General features: G+C 50.1%; 1 protein-coding gene across 50 annotated transcripts in view; it reads left to right on the top strand.

Moving 5' to 3' along the window:
• LRRFIP1 (LRR binding FLII interacting protein 1) overlaps positions 1–20,826 on the top strand; it is a 131,631-nt gene that overhangs the window by 94,062 nt on the left and 16,743 nt on the right. For 19 of the 50 annotated variants that reach the window (XM_088794308.1, XM_088794306.1, XM_088794279.1 and 16 more), the window contains 9 exons: positions 1,020–1,085; positions 5,077–5,154; positions 12,152–12,187; positions 12,635–12,760; positions 14,158–14,229; positions 15,936–16,106; positions 18,189–18,281; positions 19,235–19,327; positions 20,428–20,520. In XM_088794308.1, the coding sequence (XP_088650434.1) occupies positions 1,020–1,085; positions 5,077–5,154; positions 12,152–12,187; positions 12,635–12,760; positions 14,158–14,229; positions 15,936–16,106; positions 18,189–18,281; positions 19,235–19,327; positions 20,428–20,520 (828 nt within the window). The remainder of the gene's footprint in view (positions 1–1,019; positions 1,086–5,076; positions 5,155–12,151; positions 12,188–12,634; positions 12,761–14,157; positions 14,230–15,935; positions 16,107–18,188; positions 18,282–19,234; positions 19,328–20,427; positions 20,521–20,826) is intronic. The other 31 variants (XM_088794282.1, XM_088794288.1, XM_088794292.1 and 28 more) reach the window with 9 other exon arrangements.

Here is a 20,826-nt window from a genome sequence, read left to right on the forward strand (position 1 = left end):
GCCCATGTGCCCCCACTGCGCATGCGCGCCCCTCCCCCGCACCTGCCCTGGGAGCGGACGCCTGTTTGACGTCCGGCTGGGAGTGATTTACCCCTTTACGTGGGGCTTACACCTGCGGTCGTGTCTGTCAGCCTCCTCTGGCCGGTCTGGGTTTTCTTTCTCCCGATAGCTGACAATAGCTGTCCCGCCGCTTCTGTCTCCAGGAACTCGGTGTTTGTATAGGATCCGAGCAACCGAAGTTGACTTAATCTATTGGCAGGAAGGAAGGTGTTTTGTAAATTGCTTTGGTGACCTTAACAGGTATTAATCCACTGTACTGTATTACTTTGGAAATTTCCAGTTTTAAATACAAGGTACTTATGCTGTGCAGGAGACTTAAATAGTCAAAGTAGCTATACTGTATTGTTACTACCTCTGAATTTCCATCAAATTGAACACTTGTGACTTAGATCTATAACTGGCCGAGCAAACCAGCTGTATCCTCAAGGGGAAAGGTCCTTTTAGCTGGGCAGACTCTGATGTGGCCGTGCCCAGTACTGTAAACCCCTGTTTACCCTCAGTGACCAACTGCATAGGATTTTCAGGTTAACCAAATATTCTGTTTTCTAGTTAGCCATTTTTAAAGCATTACAAAAATCAAACTATAATTACTATCCTATTGTATCCCAAAACATCAGGTGTGTGTGAGGAGGCCATGACAAAATTCAGGACATTTGAATGTTCTGCTTGTTTTAAATCTAGATGAACGTGTTTTTACTTAGCAAGCCATCATTTTTGGAGTGATACATGTGCCAAGGATCTATTGGAGGTGACACCACATGTGGTGACAGCGGCTAAAGCATCTCTCAGGCGTCTGTATGGCCCTCCAGCACTTGGCCTGTGAAGGGGTATTCAAGCCCTGCCTGCATGACTTCCCTCGTTTTTTTAGGACTTGTTCCTGGCACGTGTCAGTCTCCCTTACATTTCCGTGTTTCTAGGTGCTGGGGGCGTCCTGTCCTGACAGTCTGTTTTTGTTACAGGCATCTGGGTTCAACGACAGCAGTCTTGGTGGGGCCCGGCCGGGCGGTGCCTGCGCTTCCCATGCTGTAAGGCACTTTCTGTGTTTCTCAAGGTCGCCCCTGCCTGCGGCATGACCTGGGTGGGCCGCCGGGCACAGCTGCAGCCCGGGGAGATAACGGACACTGTCTCCTCTCACCCTTTGTAATAAGGGTCACGGATAATGTGACTCACAGAGCCTGTGGTTGTTAGTTTAATGTTCTCGCTCGCAGTTTCTGTGGCGCTCAAGGGAAGAAGACTAACCTCGACTGAGCTTCATCGGCTCTTGTTCTGCAGGACACTGACAACACTAACAAGCATTGACATGGTTGGTCTTACAATGATCAGAGCAGGAAAGAGCATTCGACAGGCCGCAGGTTGTTGTCGCCTCTGGATAATTAAGGAAGATGAACAAATTTAAAGCCTCAGAATATTCCATGTGCATCACCTCCTTTTTTTATTTTGTTGTTGTCCCACCTCTTCAGAGGACTTGAAATGGTGTTGCAATAAAGGGTTGGTAGTTGTACAAGAAAGACTTGTTGAATGAAAAACTGAGTGAGTGAATGAATGAGTGACAAAGGTAGACAAATAGAAAAGGCATCAGTCCATGAAATGGGGAGGCTCATGGGCCAGTCCCAACGACCAGTGGACACAGCGTCAGCCCTAAGCAGCAATGTCCTTTGGCAGAAGTGTCCCTAAATCCTATAAAAATGCATCGAGCCCCACGTGAAACAGAACGGTTTACTACAAAACACTTAAAGTGCTTTTATAACTTGGCTTTCAAAAATAATTGGCTACTTCATAAACCAGCTAAATAATCCAACTATATGATTTTTTTTGTATTTTTCCAATCATGAACATTCAAGCATTCTTACAAAGTAACCAGTCTAACCTACTATTGTCCTTAGAAGGTAATTTTTATGAATATTATATCGAATAGTTGACATGGCATTAGTTTTATTGACATCTCATTCAGCGTTTCCTAATTTTGTATTGCAGAACATTTTTCATGTAGTGGAACCGCTTTAGTGAATCTTTTCCCCAGTTCTTAAACATTTTTGTAGGCCATTAAAAAGTTCCTAAACCACGCCTAGTGGATGAAATAGCTCAGGCCTGTACGTGACGCATAAAATGCAACTAAATGGTTTTCTTTTGTCAGAAAAGAGACAGCATACTAATTCTTCAGGAGAAGGAAACTTTCCCAAGTGCCAGTAGTTCTCTGGTGACCCAAGTAGAACTCCGGTGTCTGGAGGATTCTCTCTTTAAGTGTCGCGTCTGTCGGTGGACTTGGCTGGAGTGGCTGATTGTTGGCCTTCGGGATGGTGACTGGCTCTGCTGGGTGTTCTTTGCGTAGCTGTTATTTCTGTGTTTTCAGCCTCCTGTAGGAATCGCCTGGCAGGAATGGCTGTAGCCCAGTTAAGGAAATGAAAGGTCTTGTCCTGGCAGCACAAAAGCCTAAACTAGGGCTGCCTGTTCCTGGCATCAAGCCACGCAGAAGAAATAAAAGAGAATAAAAAGAATTATTTTCTGCACCTAACAGTGTATCCCCACGCAGAAGGAGCTCAGCCGAATTTGTTGACTTAACATTGGACAAATTGAAGAGATCTTGGGGCGTCAGCTCTGTTCTCAGCAGCAAAGCAGCAGGCAGAGTGGCAGAGAAGGCTCACCGAGCTCCTGTCCCCTCCCAGTGTCCCCACCCCACATCACCCCAGTCCTTGTAATGCCCTCCAAGTGGACAGAGAGTGCTCAGAGCTCAGGAATGGGATTGAGGACAGCGCTTCCCCGGGCTCTCCACTCAGCTAGTAGTCGTGGCCACTGATAAATCCACACACCCTCTGCGAGGTGGCTATGGTTTGGGGGTCCATCCTGTTTTGAGACCAGAGAGCTGCGACCTTAGAGTCCAGGCTGACTCCGAGCCCGCATGGGACGGTCTTGATCTAGGAGAATGTTTCTTTATCTCCATTCTCCTGAGAAGCTAGTCTCAACCACGGTGTGTGTTTCCAGTTAAATAACTTAATTATGATTAAATGGTTAAATGAGGTTAAATGACTAGTTTTGTTTTGTTTTTAAGTATAGCTGTTTTGCTTGAAAAACCTTTGTGTGTCAGAACTGCCGTGCTGTTATTAAGCAGTGTGCGTGCTGTGCTGTAGGAAGTTCTCGTGGCTGTGTGTGAAGTGACCCTCTTAGCACTTTGATGCACTGGAAATGGCCATCACCAGCACTGCCATCTGCTCAGGAGCCACGACAGTCCTGTCAGCAGAAAGTGAAAGCGGGGGGAAGCCGCCACGCGTCCTCTCGTGTGACCCTCAGCTCCTCTGTGTGGCCGGTGTCCTTCCTTCCATGTCACGGACCACAGGCTCAGTCACTCTCCCAGGGTCTCGTGCCAACAACAGAACGAGCCTAGGCTGCATCTTTGTAACGTACGTGAGCCCCACATGAGCCCCACTCTACTGACTCCCAAACATAAGCCGCCCGAAAGGTGGCATGTGGACCACGGTGAGAGTCTTTAAACGTTTCCTGCAGGATCGAGTCAGGTTGGAGGATTCGGGAGGAGTTTCTGACTCAGGAGGTGGGGAAAGTTGGGTCGGCCATAGGCTCTGGCCAGTCTGTTGCATGTCTGCACCCAAAACCAGGATGTGGGTGACAACACAGCAGGGTCTGTGTCCAGGAGGTTTCCTCACTTGTGTCAGTGAACCCGAAGGCGAAATTCTGCCTTACAGCACCGATCGTACGTGCTTTCTTTTGAACAATAAAGCTACAAGGCGAGGCTCATGATGCCTGTAAATTTCTTGTATATCCTGTATGTGGCAATGGTTGTTACACGTGGTATTTTCTGTGCCCTTGAAACTCCTCACACCTACGTGTAAGTACACAATAAATATTTATTGGATAAGGGAATGGACGCAGGTAGAATGGGTCTGGGGAACTCGCCCATCTTGACCAAGGCTATTTATAGTCTGACGTTGAGATTGCTCGTTCAGCAAATATTTCTTGAGCGCACAGTGTGTGCCAGGCCTTATTGCATCACTGGGGACTCAGCAGGGAACAAAATAAAAGACCTTACCCTCAGGAGAATTACATTCTGGTGGAAGAGACAGGATTTAAGATGAGATGGAGCCCCCTGACGGTCCATGGTTCCTGTAATTTGCAGCAAGATAATGCCTGTGGGTTTCCCCTGGGGTGTGACAACAGCTGAGAGACCCATCAGTGACTGGCCTGGTTCCTGGGTCAGGAGGGGCTCCCTGCAGGGCTGTGTGGGCCTCTCCATGACGCTCCTTGGGCCATGTCATGGCCTGTCTTCCTAAATTGTGTCGGAATCCTGCCTCCCCTCCACCCTTCCCCAATCTGCCTCACTCAAGAGGACAGTAAGAATTTAAAAAAAAAAAAAAGAAAATATATCTAGGACTAGAACAAACATGAATACACTCTAAAGTCAAGAGGGCGTGGCTTCCAGATACGATACGTCAGGTGCTGGTGTGTTTCTTTAGCACGAAAGGGACAGTTTAGGTAGGTGGGCAGATAGACAGGTGACGTGGCCCTTCAGGAAGCCAGGCCCAGTTTTGTCTTAACCCTGAATCTTACTTTGCTTTCACTTGGGAAGGTCGTAGAGGAGCAAGGATGTGCTTTGCCCAAAAGCCCAGCCCCTGTCTCGCTCTTCTCTCTCTGTGCTGGGTTGGGAGGTGGCTCATGGTCTCAAAAACGGTCATTTCCACAGCGATGAGGTGGTTCTCTGTGCACCCACCAGGCGTGTGACTCCACACCCAAGTCCAGCGGGCCCTTTGTGTGACTCTCTTCTTACTAACCAGCTAAGTCTGTGTTCTTTTGATGTTGTGATGAAGTCTTTATATTCTTAGCGGGATGTGAGACGCAGCCTGCTTCCCCAGGGAAGCCTGTGCTCCATGCCACCCTGTCTCCTGCATTGCGCATGGCTCACCTCACAGCTAACGGAGCGCTTGGCGGGGGCCTCCAGCCTCTGTGCATCTCTGCTGACTCTGTCCCTCTGTTTCTGTCTGCGTGTCTGGCGCCGGGCTGTGCGGGCAGCCCTCTGAGCACAGTGGCCACCTCAACTCCAGCTCCCGTGCATCGTCCAGAGCCAGCTCGGCGCGGGCCAGCCCCGTGGTGAGTGCACCGCCCCTCTCCTCCCTCACTTCTCTGTCCTGCAGAGGGAAGCCTCCACTCCCAAATCCTGAATGCAGACCAAGTAGCAAGGCTTTTCCATGACCCGTTTCAGGTCTGCGTAAAGCCAGAACTGGGGGAGAATGCTGCCAAATTCAGAGTGTTACTGGTCAGTGATATCAGAATTGCATGGCTAAATTTCTGAAGGACCAGGTAAGGAAGTATTAACAGTGCTGGGAGATGGGTTCTTCCTGGGAGGACGACAGCTTTGAACAGTGGGGGAAATGTGGTCATATGCGTTGATGTGCTTTTTTTATGATTTAAAAATTTGAAGGATTGACTTCTAACATTTTGTATGACATGTTGTGTATTCGACCCACATGGTTTTAAAAAAATAAAGTATGGGCCTGCTGTGACATTCCTAGTTCCGCTCCAGCCCTCAGCCCCCCAGTTCTCAAATTGTTCAGTGAGTGTGAAACTGCAGAAGTGCACCCGTTTGTTACTCAGCATAAAATGGCCCAGGTTTTGCTTTGGAATATAGCCCCCCTTCCTTTGAGTCTCATGGTTGTGTATGTTTCTCAGGGTCTTTGGAATTTTAGGCAGTTTGACCTTGTGTGATGCTTTGTATGAGGCCGCGATACATTCTTGGGACAGTAGGGCCCAGGGGACAAATGGGGGGCTGGTACTATGGCCAGGGGAGGGGCGTTCGGTGGGCAGGAGCTGGGGCTCCGTGCCATGGGGGGGTGTGCCCTGCAGTATGTGTGCCGTGGGGTGTGCGTGCCCTGCGGTGTGCGTGCCATGGGATGTGTGTCCTGCGATATGCGTGCTGTGGGGGGGGGGGGGTGCCGTGGGGTGAGCGTGCCCTGCCGTGGGGTGTATGTGCGCTGCCATGGGGTGTACGTGCCCTGCCGTGTGCGTGCCCTGCCGTGGGATGTACGTGCCCTGCTGTGTGCGTGCCGGCCCTGCACAGAGCCTGACGGCTACACCAAAGGTCAGCGGCATCTCCCGGATCGGGCCTGGGTACAGGACAGCAAAGATGGGCAGAGCCGGTCTGTTTATCTCCTCTCCTCCGTCACAGAGAAACTTGAGAGGCTCTTAACTTGGTCCCCCGACACCACAGTCAGATTCAGGATGCCTAAAATTTAGGTGGTGTTCCTAGTAATCCAACACGAGGCCATAGAACTGAGCCATCTGTGGGCACCGGTGCACCCGCTTGTCCCGTGTTTACATTAGATACAGTCTTTCAAAGCTGTGGGGTTTCCTACCAAATGCAGATGTCGGCTGCTCCTAGAGAAGCAGAAGGAGCCCCAGAAACTGTCGGGTGGCCCCAGTCCCCGCTCCCTGTTGGCCCTGACGCCGAGGCCAAGGCCAGAGCTGGTCATCCCTGGGTTTCCACTGGTGTTTTCCTGATAGTAGAGACATGTTCCCTTCTACCATTTCCCTGTCGAGGGTGACGAAAGAGAAGATCGATCAAGAGAGCCGTGTTAGAACAGGACAGCCCGTTTCTCTGTGGAAGCGAAGACAGCCCACTCCGTTGAAGCTGCAGACACCACCTCTGTACACAAGTCACCTGCCCTCACTGCCATTTGAGCCCCCCACCCTGTCCTGGAGGCCCGCGGTGAGGGGACAAAGAGAAGCCACATCCTGGACTGTCTCAGGTGAATGGTGGCAGACACACGACCAGGCGCTCGCCGCTCAGCGGGACTGGTCAAGCAGGAAGAGTGAGAGATCCAGCTGTTTGTTCTTATGTAGCTTCAGTTTTTAAAATCTGGCAGATTGCTTCTCATGGATATTATGTAAATGACCGAAGGGCAGTCTTTGTGAACTCAGAAATTCGTGCTCACTGAGGTCAGCCAAACTGCCGGCCTCAGTGGGCATGCCTCCTCCCCCTTCCGGTCTCTTTCTGGAAATTTCATACTCTACAGTAGCACAGTCTCCATAAACTCATCTATGTGAAACCTAGAACCACTAGGAATAAAAATTCTCCGTGATAAATTGAATGGCGAGACCCTCTTCCTGATGTGTAATACTCTCGTGCTTAGTTCTTAGAAAAAAAATATAAATAAACATTCACAGTTGCCATAGAGGCTGTGGTTTTACCTTCAAAGAATCCTAAGCCCCTAAGTGCACTGCCTGCTGTGACTCAATTCGGGCCCGGAATTCTAATTCCGTGATTATTTGACATGTTTGGGTTCATTCACGCATCATGGTGATGTCCCAAAGTCACAGGCCTCAGTCTAGTCATGGACCAAAGACATTTAAACCAGGTACAGATTCCTGTGTTGTGAGCTAAATTTGTGGAAAATGCACTCACATAACACGGGTTTTGTAGATGACCATACCCACGGGAATGGGAAACGTGCCCCGTGTCCCTGGGTGTCTGTGCCTGGGGGCCCTGGCAAGTCCTGGGCCCCTGTCCTTGGGGTGGGGGTGCTGCTTTTTCTCCAGGTGCCATGGAAGGAACAAAGCAATGGGTGGGAGAGCTCCAGGGTCCCTTCCAATTCTAAAGTTATGTGTTTGTAATTCCCTGAGTTTATGCCTGAGGAGACTGCTGACTGTGCCCACTTTACATGCTGTTTCACGCTGAGTTCTGAATGGAAGGTGGGCACACAGCTCCAAGCAGACAAGACCACCAGGTATCTAATGGAGCTGTTTTCGGGTCATTGCCCGCAGATAATCAGTTCGATCATTTTTCTTGTCTGAGTCAGCTGCTCCTTTACAAAGGTCAATTGGCTGTTGTGTTGTTGGCACATTTCGGGAGCTAAGGTCAGCATCCCAGACTGTGGGATGGGCTGTCCTCCTGCGTCATCCTGGCACCTCACACGGAGTGGGGACCTCAAAGCTGAAGACACTGCTGTATGTGGTCCTTAGAACCGCAGTGACATCTCTGTAACGTGCAGAGCAGTTCCCCAGGGACACAGTTACAGTGGCACTTGATCGTCTCGGGTCTGGCACCTGCAGAGTCTAGAAGACAGAGCTGAGCTGCGCTCAGTTCCGCAGTTTCCAAAACACACAATCCTCTTCCATGGAGTGTGCACCGTCTCTGTTCCCCGAGTCGGCCATCACACCATGGAACGGGGCTGGGTGTTTGTGTTCGGGGCTTGCTAGACCAACAGAGAGTGTTGGTGGTGTTGTGAGCCTTGTTGAATGGAAAGAAGCTAGGAGAGTGACGTTCACGCTCCCCTGGCCCTCCTGCCCGGGAGGGAGAAGCAGCAGGCCTGGGCAGTGTCCTGCTAGGATGAGTGACCCGCCCGGCCTGGCCTCTCAGAGGGCTGTGCACTAGAAAACTCAGCAGCACGGCTCCAGCGAGGGGCGCGGGAAGCTCCGAGGGAGATGGCGTCAGGAGGGCTCATCACCCAGGCGTGAAGCACACCCCAGCAGAGTGACACCAGCACATCTGGTGACACCATGTTGCCCGTGTGTATTCAGACACACATGAGTGAGGAACTGGCCCATCTGAGCTGGAAGAACAAACGTCTGTAGTGACTCATGTTTTCTGTTGTATGAGGAGGCGGGGGCAGGGACCAGGTAGGAAAGCTGGGCTTGAACTCCGATTACAGGAGTTTAAAGACAAGCCGTTCAGGATACTGTCGGTGTCACTGGGTTTAAAACCCAGACTTTCCACCCTAGCGGTAGGGCTTATATTTGAAGGAAACTCCCCCTTAAAGTAGGTGTTTCCTGAGCAGTGTTCACGATTGTTTCTTGAGAGGGACCATGCTTCTGTGACCTCATTTCCCACCTGGGGCTGCCTGCTGGGCGTTGGGGACACCATAGGCAAAGTTCCTTTCTACCCGGCCCCTCCTGGGGTCTCTCCAAGCCCGCAGACTGGAAGGGGGCCGGCCGGGTGGTGATACGGAAAAGCTGGCATTTTAAGCTACCCAGACACTGTTGAAGCCGGCCTGGGCAGCGCTGGGAGCGTGCCCTCTCAGCTCGCCATCTAGTGGAACCTGGGGGACTATGATGGCTTCAGGCTGCTGCGTGGCTGGCTTTCCGTGGGGCTCCAGGTACTTGTGTTTCTGGAAGCTAGGGACACCCTTTGTAATTTGGAAAACAGATTGCGTCCCGTCGACTAGAGGTAACATAGGTTGGCTGCTGTCTTCACTGAGGACTCGGTGTCCCTGCTGGGTCTCAAACACAGTCTAAGTTGTCCCGTTCTGAGTCCGTTATGTATTTCCGAGCAAACCCTTTTTCAAACTATTTTTAAAGTTTTCTTTAAATTGAAGAGCGAGCTTTTGTTTTAGGTTTTTTATTCCTTGTTTGATGTTTCACAAATTACAAAAGCAGTTATCTGCGGTATCAAGTGAAAAGTGGAGCGAAGCTGTGTGGAAGCCCTCCCGCTCCAACCCAATGTTTTTTTGGTCTGGTATATGTTTTTTCTCATCTTGCTCACAAGAAGTACTGAAAAAAATAATAAAGTGAGGTCGTTCTTCTATTCTAGGGGGACAGATATCTTTGTAGGTGAACATAGGGTTTCTGGAGCCTCATCTACCGATGCGGCCTTCACCTGTTGCTGAAGAACAGGCAGAAAAGATACTGGTTAAATTGGGGAGCAAAGCAGCAGGCTTCTCAACGGCTGCCTCACAGTCTGTTAAGTGGGACCTCCTTATTCTGCTGATATTTAAATGACTCTCTTTCTTTCGTTTTTTTAACTGTTCATTTTATTAAATAACGTATGAATTCAGACCAATGCACTGGTCGGACCTGCCCTGTTTCCATCTCATTAATGTTTCCTCTACAAGCTGACTTATTTTCAGGGCTGAAGGCCTGGGGCTCAGGAGGATCAATGAATTGATTTCCAGCGGGCCAGGTGCTAGGCAGTTACCTTTTCCTTAGGTATTTGAAATGTCCAGGAATATTTCTATTCCCAGGTGGAGAGTTGCTAAAAATCATCACAACTCAGAATGTAGGTCCAGGGCTCTCTGAGGCTCTGTCAGGACAGTGAGATAGAACCATCTGGATTGGAGGCCACCTCAGCACCCCAGAATATCTAGATAGGCCGATGTGGCACGCACATCTGAAACAACAATAATTATATGTACAGGTGGAGAGTGTGCTGTCTGTAATGGAATATAATTGCCACCTAAAGGGGCCCCTGGGGGCCAAGGTTGTGTGCAAAGCTCTGTGAGACGCACAGGCTTGCACTGGTCCTTGGAGGGCAGCCGGCTGTGGCAAGGAGGGTGGTCGGGGCAGATGGAGCATCAGGCGCTGAAGCCCCACCCAAGGGGCTCACCTGGGAGTGAAACCAGCCTGCCCGCAGGTCCCGCCCACCGGCCTGAGGGATGTGGTCTCTCTGCTCTCGTTGCCCCGCCTGCCCTTAGGACACTAGGGAGACTGTTAGATGGGAGCAGGACGTTTTTGCTGAAGACCCACGTGTGGGCGGGTGGGTGACACCAGGTGCTTTGGGCTGAACGTGGATCTGTCGAGACCCTTGAGCTTGGCTGTGCTGAGCTGAGGGCTGGTTTTGGAATTGCCTTCTTTTGCAGAAATCGAGTGTGTTTTCCGATTCCATTGGTCCCCTTGGTTGGCTGGTTAGCTGTGGCACTTTGCTGTGTCATTTTAGTAGTCACTTCGGGTATTCTCCCCTCGGAGAGAAAGCGGAAGGTACGAGTTTGTGGGAAAGAAGGTGGTAGTGAGCCTTCTTGGTGGGGGCAGGCTGGCAAGGGCATCCAGCCCAACATGGGCCCAGGGTAGGCATGAGACAGGAAGTGGTCGTCCTCACAGGAAGATCACGCCTTTGCAGCATCCTGACTAGTGCTTAGCCCCTGTGCCTTTCTGCTCTCCCGTGCCGATGGCATTGTGGGCAGTTTGCACGTTCGTGGCCTTGGGCCCAGCTCTGGCAGGATTTCTCCACCTGCAGTGTAAACCGGCTAGGTGCAAGCACGCAGGCTGAGCTCAGAGGCCCAGGCCGCCGGGCAGTCTCATGACTCCCAGCTGTGCTCTGCACTCGCCACGGGCATCACATCGGCAATGGACCCCCGATGGTCACATTTAAGAAACTCTGAGCTACAGGAAGAAGGATGGAGACACGATGGGAAAAGCGTGAGTGACAGCTTATCCCAGACAGTGCGGAGACAACTGAGCACAGGGTTTTCTCCTCGTCAGTGACCTTGCCAGCAGGCTTATGGACAGGGGCCTTCAGTGTGCGAAAGAAGGAAAAAAAGAAAAGAAAAAGAACATGGCTTTTTGTTGGACATAGAACAAAGTAGGCTGCAGCACTGCCTCGGCCTCGTCCCGACACCCTCACAGCGCTGGGCTCTCTCTGGGTGCCCTGGCTGATTCCTGGTTGTCCTTAGGGTCCCACTGAGTCCTCCCTGCCGAAGGGAGGAGACGGACCCCGAGCCTCGTCCACACAGGAAAGACGAGGAAAGCCAGATTCTTGGGAGCCCCACATTTCACCTGGCAAATTCTCTGCCTTCAGCCCCCATTGTTTAAACCAGAATTTTCACATTGACTCAGTCACTCATGAGAAGTAGAAAAAGTTACACTTGGCTCACTGCTTTTTCTTGCTTCAGAGGCCAAGTTCAGTGATCATCGAACTTAAAACCCCTGTGGTTGCATCTTGCGGGCCCCAGGGCCCCGCGTGTGTTCTCGCTCTAATCATAGTCATTGCGGTGGATAAACAAGCCTGGGGTGGGTCGTCCTCTCCTGCGTGGCAACCCCCACACAGAGCCGCAGGAATCTGTGAAGCAAACCTGTTCAAGTTCAGTTCACTAACAAGCCCTCAGCACGGACCTTTCTGTGGTCTTTGTGTATTTTGTCTCGACATCTCTATGTTCTGTGGGAACCGTAAACGTCTGACACCCGCACAGTGAGGCTCCGCCTGGCTCTCGCTGCCCTCGCTGTGTCTGTGCCACCTGGCAGAGCCAATGGGAGTCTCATGGGCAAAGCGGTTTTTAAATTACAAAGGACGCTAATGTGTCCTTTTATTGTCATCTTACCCCCTGCATCCAGATTGTCCATTTCATGCTCGTGAGTAATATTTGTCCATTTTCCTCTCCAGGTTGAAGAGAGACCAGAAAAAGATTTCAATGAGAAGGTAAGGAATTTCTACAGGCCTTTATATTATGTCAGCGATAAACCTAGTGGGTCCCAAAATTTATGGGTAAAACACATAACAGGAAAATATGTTGCTTGATCTTTAATAAAAAGTGAACAGGACTAGTGTGTGACCCAGCAGCCAGTGTCACCACCTTTTTTTGTGAAGAGAGGGCGTTACTGGGGGTCACTTCCAGTGTGAGTGTTAAATCCTGCACAGCAGTGAAGGAACTGATGGTGGGTCCAACCGTGGAGCTTGAGGTTAATCCAGCCAAATTCCCAAGCATCCATGGGACCCGCCCCGTGCAGGGAGCCTCTCCTGTTGCTTTCCGTAAGCCTGCTGAAGATTTTTAGCTGGAAACCGGGTGCAAGTAAAGGTACCGTAATAGTAGACTTACAAGTCATTTTGGTTTTGTCTACAATCACATTGATCCTTGTGACATTCTAGGGCTCCCGTAACCTGCCCAGCCTGTCTGCAGCCACGCTGGCTTCCCTGGGTGGCACTTCCTCTCGGCGGGGAAGTGGGGATACCTCCATTTCCATCGACACTGAGGCATCCATTAGGGAAATCAAGGTAAGGCCCTCGACGTACTTACAACCCTTTATGAAAATCAGTCTTCAAACAAAGGATGTAATTCATAAAGTTCCAGATCTTTCTTCTCAGCCCAGTCTCCCCTCCTCTTATAAACCAGTGTTCACCAAGACCCAGCTCCGAGATGGCCTCCTACGGGAAGCCGTCCCTGACTGCCCCTCCCCAGCAGACCTGTGCCCAGGCCCTGGAGCCCCCTCAGGCCTCAGACACACCTTGTGCGAGCCCACACCATGCTGCACAGAGGGCTGGGCCTCTCTGTCCTCGTGCTGCTCTACCCTTTCCTTTCCTTTCTCTAATACGCCTTCAGCAGGCCTTGTCGTTGTGTTTGGGTGTTTTCTTCTCCCACTGGAGTGTGGACATTATTCTGTTACATCCTTAACACTCGGCATGAGCCAGGCATGTAGAAACACTGTCAGTGTGTCAGAGAAATACAAACTGTTTGTTAAAATAACAAGAAACACGGCATCTGACAAGGAGGTGACACAAAGGGAAGGTTACTGTCTAGAACTTGTATCCTCTGAGCCAAGGGAGTTGCTTAAAGGATCAGTTGTGTCTTCATTGACGGAAACACTTTCTAATCATTAAAACTGGTTAAGAGAACCAACCGCCCCGGGTGCTGTCCGAACAGCTGGAGGACCATTTGCAGCGAGCTCAGAGAAGGGACTTAAGCCTCAGCGGGGGTGGACTCGGCTCCCTGAAGATGCCTTCCAAGCCTGTGCTTTACAAGAACAGTGTTTTACACTGCTCTTCCCAGAATGCCCCCGGGCCATTCCAGGGCCTCCTGTAGCTCCGTTCATTCTCTACCTCATCAAAGGGGCGTTTGCTGTGATCCTAATTTGTCTCTGCTCTTAGATTATAAGCAGCGCTCATTTGTTCAACCCGCATTTGTGGAGCACCCGGCTCCAGCAGACGCCCGGCACCAGGCATGTGGTGGTGGTGACGGGGCAGGAAGACACGGGCCCCCTGGCATGCAGGACACATCGTGGCTCGTTTCTGTCTTTGCGATCTTACTGTATCGAGACAGTGGGAGCTCAGAGAGCTTGCATGAGCTGAGCTACAAGTCACATAACTTGTTCTGTTTTCAACTCTCTTGCCTGTTTTATAAAACTGTGCAAAACTAGATCATATGAGATACACCTAAATTGTATAAAATTGTGGGAAAATTTCATATGACAAACACCTGCATTTTCATCTTTGCCGTATGGACATTTTCTTTCTTTTCCTTTAACCCTTAAAAAGAACAGGAAGAAACTCCCCGCTCGGACGGCCCCCTAAGGGAAGCTGCCCAGCAGTAAGAAGACTTAGAGACTCGCCTCTTTGCTGTGTCTTGTCAGCTTTTCCCCTTGACATCACATGCCTTTCTTGCCATTTCCCCCCAGGAACTTAATGAGATAAAGGACCAGATTCAGGATGTAGAAGGCAGATACATGCAGGGACTGAAAGAGATGAAGGTACCCGTGTGTGGAGTGTGTGCTCCCCAGACTAACCCGACAGCCCTGAGGAAGCCGTGCACACCGCATGCTTACTCTAACGAGGCCCCAGCGGGAGAAGAACTGCAGGTGGCGGGAGTGCTGGCTGGCATGGAGTGTGCACGCGTCGTCTCCCCGCACAGCTTTGGAGCCAGGCCCACACTCTGCACCTCCTCCATGAGAGCTGTTGACACGTCTCCCGATGCGTCCTCTCCTCCCTCCCCCGGCTGAAAACCGGCTTCCCGTTCCCACACGGGAGCGTGCCATACACTTTGTGGTTTTTGGTTTTCTCTGCTTTCCCTAGTGGTTACACACACACGGCTTCACTGCGTTTGCTTCTCAAAGTATCTGATGTTGTCAACCAATAACGCAGTCCTTACTGCCGTGTTTTTGAAACGTCTGAGTTAGTTGCGTACTGTCACATACTGAGTGTGTGCGTCGTCTTGGGTTCATCTGAGGAAATACACACCACTCAGAGGATGTGGAATGACTGCACTGTGCCAGCCGGGAAATTCAGTGGCCATATTCCTTGAAGTTAGGTGAACAGTGAGGGGCCGCGTTCTCTGTCTTCATTGGGCAGTTTACGGCAGACCATAGATTTAGCAATAGATAGCAAACCTATTGCTTCCTTTGCAGCTGCCCAGAGGGTAGCTGAGACATACTCTGACTTACTGTCATAGGGGCACCCAACAGAGGAGGTGACAAATCACAGGACTGATTAATCATTCTCCTATTTATCACTTCTTTTGAAACACCAGGGGAAAATTATGACTCTGGCTTTCAAATCATATGAAAAGGGAGCCAATGAAGCAGCCCAGGAATCACTGTTCCCACCTGAAATCCTTGCCCTGATTTGTCAGTGCACGTGAGACCAGCGCTGGTCTTTGAAGCCTCCTGGTAGCACCTGAGACATCTGAGCAAGAGGTGCCCAACTTCTTTAGCTCTGGGTGGTTTACACCTGGGGATGCTGCTGTCTTTTCTGCGATGCCTCCCCCTGATCTGTTTGGGGATCTAAACGCCCCTATGTTCCCTCTGTTTCCTGACCTACAAGGGTGGGAGCCAGGTGAGGGCCGTGCTTATTTTGCAAGCCCCTTTCTTTCCCTGGGCTGTCCTTTCCAAGGAATGACCTTTGTCTTTTCACCCAGTGAGGCCTGTGGACTTTTTTTAGTTTCCCTATGGGTTGAAATCTGAAATGCTGCTTAATCCTTTCCTGGTTCATAGGCTTAGGCAGGGGTCATCGGTAGCTTGTGGCGGGGATTTGGTTCTCCCAGCGGTCACGCGCTGGCTCTGTCCCCAGTTCTGGTCACGTATCTAGAGTGAGTACATCAGGAAGCTGTAGACCAGCCCAGCTCACTACTGCCGGCTACTGAATCATCGAGTCAGGACCGTACTGCCTCTGTGACCAGAACCCTTTCCATCCGGGTGTCTCCCTTGTCCTAGTGACTCTGTACTCTGTTTCTATCCCTAGATACCGCTATCACCAATTTTCCGGGTGATCAGAATTTGATCAGAGTGAAAAGGAGGGGGCGTCTGTGTGTTGAAACTGCCTCGTGTTTCCTATTTTGATTCATTTGCTCTCAGAAACCAAGGCTAAATTTAGGGCTGAGTTTTTGTTTTCAAGGCTGCTGAGCTACTCTTTGTTTTTGTTTTCTTACTGCCATTTCAACACTGTGACCTGGTTTCCGCAGGACTCGCTCGCAGAGGTGGAAGAGAAGCACAAGAAGGCCATGGTTTCCAACGCCGAGCTGGACAATGAGAAGACAAATTTCATGTACCAGGTCGACACCCTGAAGGACACGTTGCTGGAGCTCGAAGAGCAGCTGGCTGAGTGCAGGCGGCAGTACGAGGAGAAAAACAAGGTACGCTCCAGGCGACGGAGGGGGGCCGGACGCACGTGACACGTGAACGGTTTGTGTAAGAACGGTAGAAAGTACGTGTATGTAGCATACGGCATGTAGTATGAGGGCTTAATATAGAGCGTATATTAAGAGTGGCAAAATACACACATGTGCTGTATGTAAGAATGACAGAGCATGTTCATACGTATATGGTATATGCATGTAGGGTGTGTGTGCTTTCGGATTCCATAAAGGTTGAGCTTTTTTTTGTAATGTGTGTGTGTGTGTTTAAACAATGATTCCCCACGTATCCAGGAAGCCCAAACATCTGAGAAGAAGACTATGCTCTTTACTGAGGAACTTGAAATACTGATGCGCAATGTTGTAACTATGTAATATGTAAACTATAGGTGATTTTACTAGGAGAACATCTGTGTTTTGCACGTAAGGCAAAATGATAACTGTGAAAAACTCATACGGAAGAACCAATGTGCGTGGATCAGGCACGACTGGACACGTCAGGGTTTTCCTGCTAGTGTACATTTCCTGGTTTTGACTTTGTTGTCTCTTAACACCGTAGAGAAATAGTCAATTGCACTAATCAAAGATTTTAAGAAAATTATGTTCATTTATTTTGTGCTGATTGGGGAAAGGCACAGTTAGTCCATTTAAGAATTAAATACTTTCAGTGAGCTCAGAAGAGGGTAGAGTTTTATTTGGGCTTTCATTAAGAAGCACTGGAATGAATTGTTGGTGTCAGCATAAAGCACGAGCATAGGTTCAGATTAAGGACAGCAGACTTCTCTGGTGAAGGCTGGGCTTAGATATTCTCCGTGACGTACGGAGCAAGGAACACCTGATTTTCATATTTGGCGGAATTACTTGTTTTATCAAACCCTGGACTATTGTCCAGTTTTTCAGAGTTGCTGAAATAAACAGAAATTTTAATTTGTGAGTGTCATTATCTTTAAAAAAAAAAAAAAAAAGCCGTATGCTCTAAATCCCAAGGGTTAAAATAAGGTCCCATGACCAGCTCTGAGACCTCCTCCCTGACTGCAATAGAATTAAGTTAAAAGCTAAAGAGGAATTTTATCCATGACATTCCTGACAGCTGAACTTGGAAAGAAAGGACGAGCTTTCCATGAAACCCGATGTCATGTTGGAGCAGAGGGGCAGAGAGCAGGTTCTGAGCCACAGCTGGGGGGGAGGGACTGTACCGCACCCGAAGTACCCCTGCAGTGTTGTCATTGAGGCATCAGTAAGTAGACCAAGGACCCCAAATCTAATTCCAGAGAAGTTGGGTGATCCTGGAATGTTGCCCCAAGCTGGAGACCACAGGCCAAGCAAAACCCAACAGGCAGGTCCTTGTCACAGCTAAGAGGGGACCAGACTTCAGAAAGTGGGCGAGCAGAAGCCGAGGTCAAATGCCTTCTGAAATCACCCAGCTCACGGATCCAGGGAGGTGAACCCTGCTGTCCCCTCAGCTGTGGGCAGTTAATTGGGTACCAAACCATCGTTAGAGACTGTGCTGCTGTGACTGAGCTAGCGGGAGACCAGAAGAGCCGTGTGGTCGGGTCTCTGGGCTGAGTCTCAGACAGGGGAGGGGCTGCTGGGGGTTTCTGGGTGCTGCCAAGCACTTCTGCTTTCCCACCTTTTCTGTTTCGTCCCTGGAGCACAGAGTGGGCTACCCACTGTTAATGTGAAGAGCTTGCCAAACAGACATTCAGCCCCCTTTTTATCCCAAAGAGTATTCCTTGTCATAGCTCAGAACTGGGGATGATTTTATTATAAGTCCTTTGCAAAGTGGCCTCCTCAGGCCCTCAGCACAGCGAGCCCCGTGTACCTTCCTGGGGCATCACTTACCGAGAGAATCAGGAAACACTGTCGCTTCCGTAACTCCTCAGTTAGTTTTACAGTAAACCACCAGGGCGTCTTCTGGAAAGTCCAAAGAAATGGTTCATGTGGTTACAAAGGCCTTGAAAATGGTGATGGTGTGGTACCAGGTCATTTTGTCCCGAGGCAAATGTAAATCACGGGAATGGGAACTAGAATGATGCAAAACGTGTTCCCACTGCAACATGACCGTCTCTTCCTCCCTCCTAGGAGTTTGAAAGGGAAAAGCACGCTCACAGCCTCCTGCAGTTCCAGTTTGCGGAAGTGAAAGCAGCCCTGAAGCAGAGAGAGGAAATGCTCGAGGTGGGTGGCTTTCCCCCGCTTTCTCTTTCTTTGGTGACTTTGGAGCACTTTGTTGGTTCATTACCAACGTCACTGGCTTGCTTGAAAATGGAGGGCTTAGGCTCCTCCTCCATGTCCCGCTTAAGGAGCCCGTCCCTCTCATTGGGGAAGAGTCTCCTTCTTTGGTGGTTTTGTGTTTGTGTCGGGAGGTTTGTCAGACAGAGGAATGCCCACGCCCTACCTGACACGGAACCTGGGAAAAGGTGAACTTCCCAGCAAGAGGGACTTCGATTTGTGGATGTGATTAAGTTACGGACCTTACGATGGGAGGTTGGCCTGAGGTATCCCGTGGGCCTCGTGGGTCACAGGATCCGTATAGAAGGGGGGCAGGAAAGTCAGAGGCAGAGGTAGGGGGTGCGACGAAGATGGAAGCAGATGTCGAGCGCCGTGAGGAGGGGCCGTGAGCCAAGGAATGTGGGCGCCTCTAGAAGCTAAAAGAGAGGAAGAAATGTGTTGTGCCCTGGAGCCACCAGAAAAGAACTCAGGCCTGCACACACCTGGATATCAGCCCATAAGACTCATTTTGGACTTCTGAGCTCCAGAACTGTAAGAGAATATAGTCGTGTTGTTTTAAGCCACTGAATTTATGGTAATTTGTTACGGTGGCAATAAGAAACGAATACAGGGTTGATTTTTAACCTTTCAACTCGATCAGAACCTCAGTGCCTCTAGGTAAGAATTTCACCCAAGCAGATTTTCGTCCTGTACTTCTTGAACCTGGGGAGAAGGACCAGGAAAAAGTGTGGGGATGCTGAAAATGAACTCGGGCTTAGTGACAGAGAATGAATGTGCTGGCACTTCCACAGGTGTGTGTTGGCTCATCGCTTGTCAGAGTTCTCAGAAGGTCTAGCCCTGGGGTTTCCTTCCTGTCTAACGCTTTATCTGCTTTCTCTCTATCTGTTCCTATTCTTCAGGAAATCCGACAGCTACAGCAGAAACAGGCGAGTTATATCAGGGAGATTTCTGATCTTCAGGAAACAATAGAGTGGAAAGACAAAAAGATAGGGGTAGGACTCGCAAGTCTTTGAAAATCCAGTGGGCAGTCTGCTTAGTAAATGTGCTGCTTTCGGAGCCTTTGGTGTGCAGAACCCCCGTATGAGAATGCATGCCGCCCCACGTGTGATGTGCAGGAAGGATGCAGCAAACACACTCACTTACCCAAATTGGTGCTAAGTCTGCTGGAGACCCTCACTCACAGCATTCACCGGGCTGCCTGTCGTGTGGGGGGCCAGCAGCAGAGCGAGACACTGGAGTGAGGAAGGCACCAGGCCTCTTGGAATTCCCTGCCCGGTGTCACCTGGGCTTTTTCTGAAAGGGTCCCATTGGAGGAAGCTGCAAGGTGGCCAGTGCTGTACCCCACTGAACCCCACCTTGAAATCTCCCCGGGGAGGCCTCACTCTCTCTCTCTCTCTCTCTCTCCACGAGCAAAACAGAGGCAGCCCCGCTGCATGGGGAAGAAAGGAACCCACTTAAAGTAGCTGCTGTGCTTCACAATGGCAATGGCTTCCAAAGCACAGTGACCCATACATACCACGTAGCTCTGTTGACGGTCCTCAGAGGCCTGAGGGCTCATCAGTGCTTTGACGTGGTAAAGCTGCCCTGGTCGTCATCTGACGTGCTCTCCCACACTTAGGATTGGGTGTGCATGGGCGCGTGTGCACGCATGGGCATGTGTGGTGTTTTCTGTAGCACCGCTCTGTTTGTCTGTGACCACAAACGCCGGGAATTGACATAGCAAAATAGTGTATATCCCTCAAATAGTTGCCTCTGGGGGTTCTTCAGCATTCCTTCCTATTCGTTACTTACCCCTCATTTAAATGGGCACATGACTTCTGTTCATTCTCTAAGGAGGCTGTGAACCCGCTAGAAACTGATACAAAGGAAATAGCTCGTGCCTTGGGTTGTTCATGTCTTTCAGGGAGCATTTCTGGGCTGGCATGAGGTACGGGAAGAGCTTTTCGCTTGCGTTTTGCTTGTGTCTTTCATGTATTATGTCCAGTGCTTTGCCAGCCAGCGTTTTTCACAGTAGAAGCCCCTCCTTATCCTGCTTCTGAAGTCCTCTGCTTACCTGTACGAACCTTCTCTCTTTGCTCTGCTGCACACTCAGGCATTAGAGAGGCAGAAAGAGTTCTTTGATTCCATCAGGAGGGAACGAGACGATCTTAGAGAAGAAGTAGGCATGCTGAAAGAGGAAATAAAGGTATGAAGCCAAAGAATGGATGCGAAAGAAAACCGTCCCGGTGACAGCAGCAAATGCTGGGATTCTCAAGAACGAATGTGTGTGTGGACTAGTGTTAATGAATTTTATGTCCTTGAGTTTAGTTATGATCATGAATTGAAATCTTCGGTTAACTGACACCGAAGAAACGGGTAAAGTAAATCCAGGTTCCACGGGGTCTGCCCGTGGCCTGTCACCGTTCAACAGGCAACTCTGAGCTTGAAGCAACTCTGATTTCCAAGAATGTGTTGATATACATCTAAAGATTTTCTCATACTCGTTAATAAC

This window comes from Rhinolophus sinicus, chromosome 17, assembly GCF_057876585.1.
Source record: "Rhinolophus sinicus isolate RSI-liver-muscle chromosome 17, RSI-T2T, whole genome shotgun sequence".
NCBI lineage: Eukaryota > Metazoa > Chordata > Mammalia > Chiroptera > Rhinolophidae > Rhinolophus > Rhinolophus sinicus.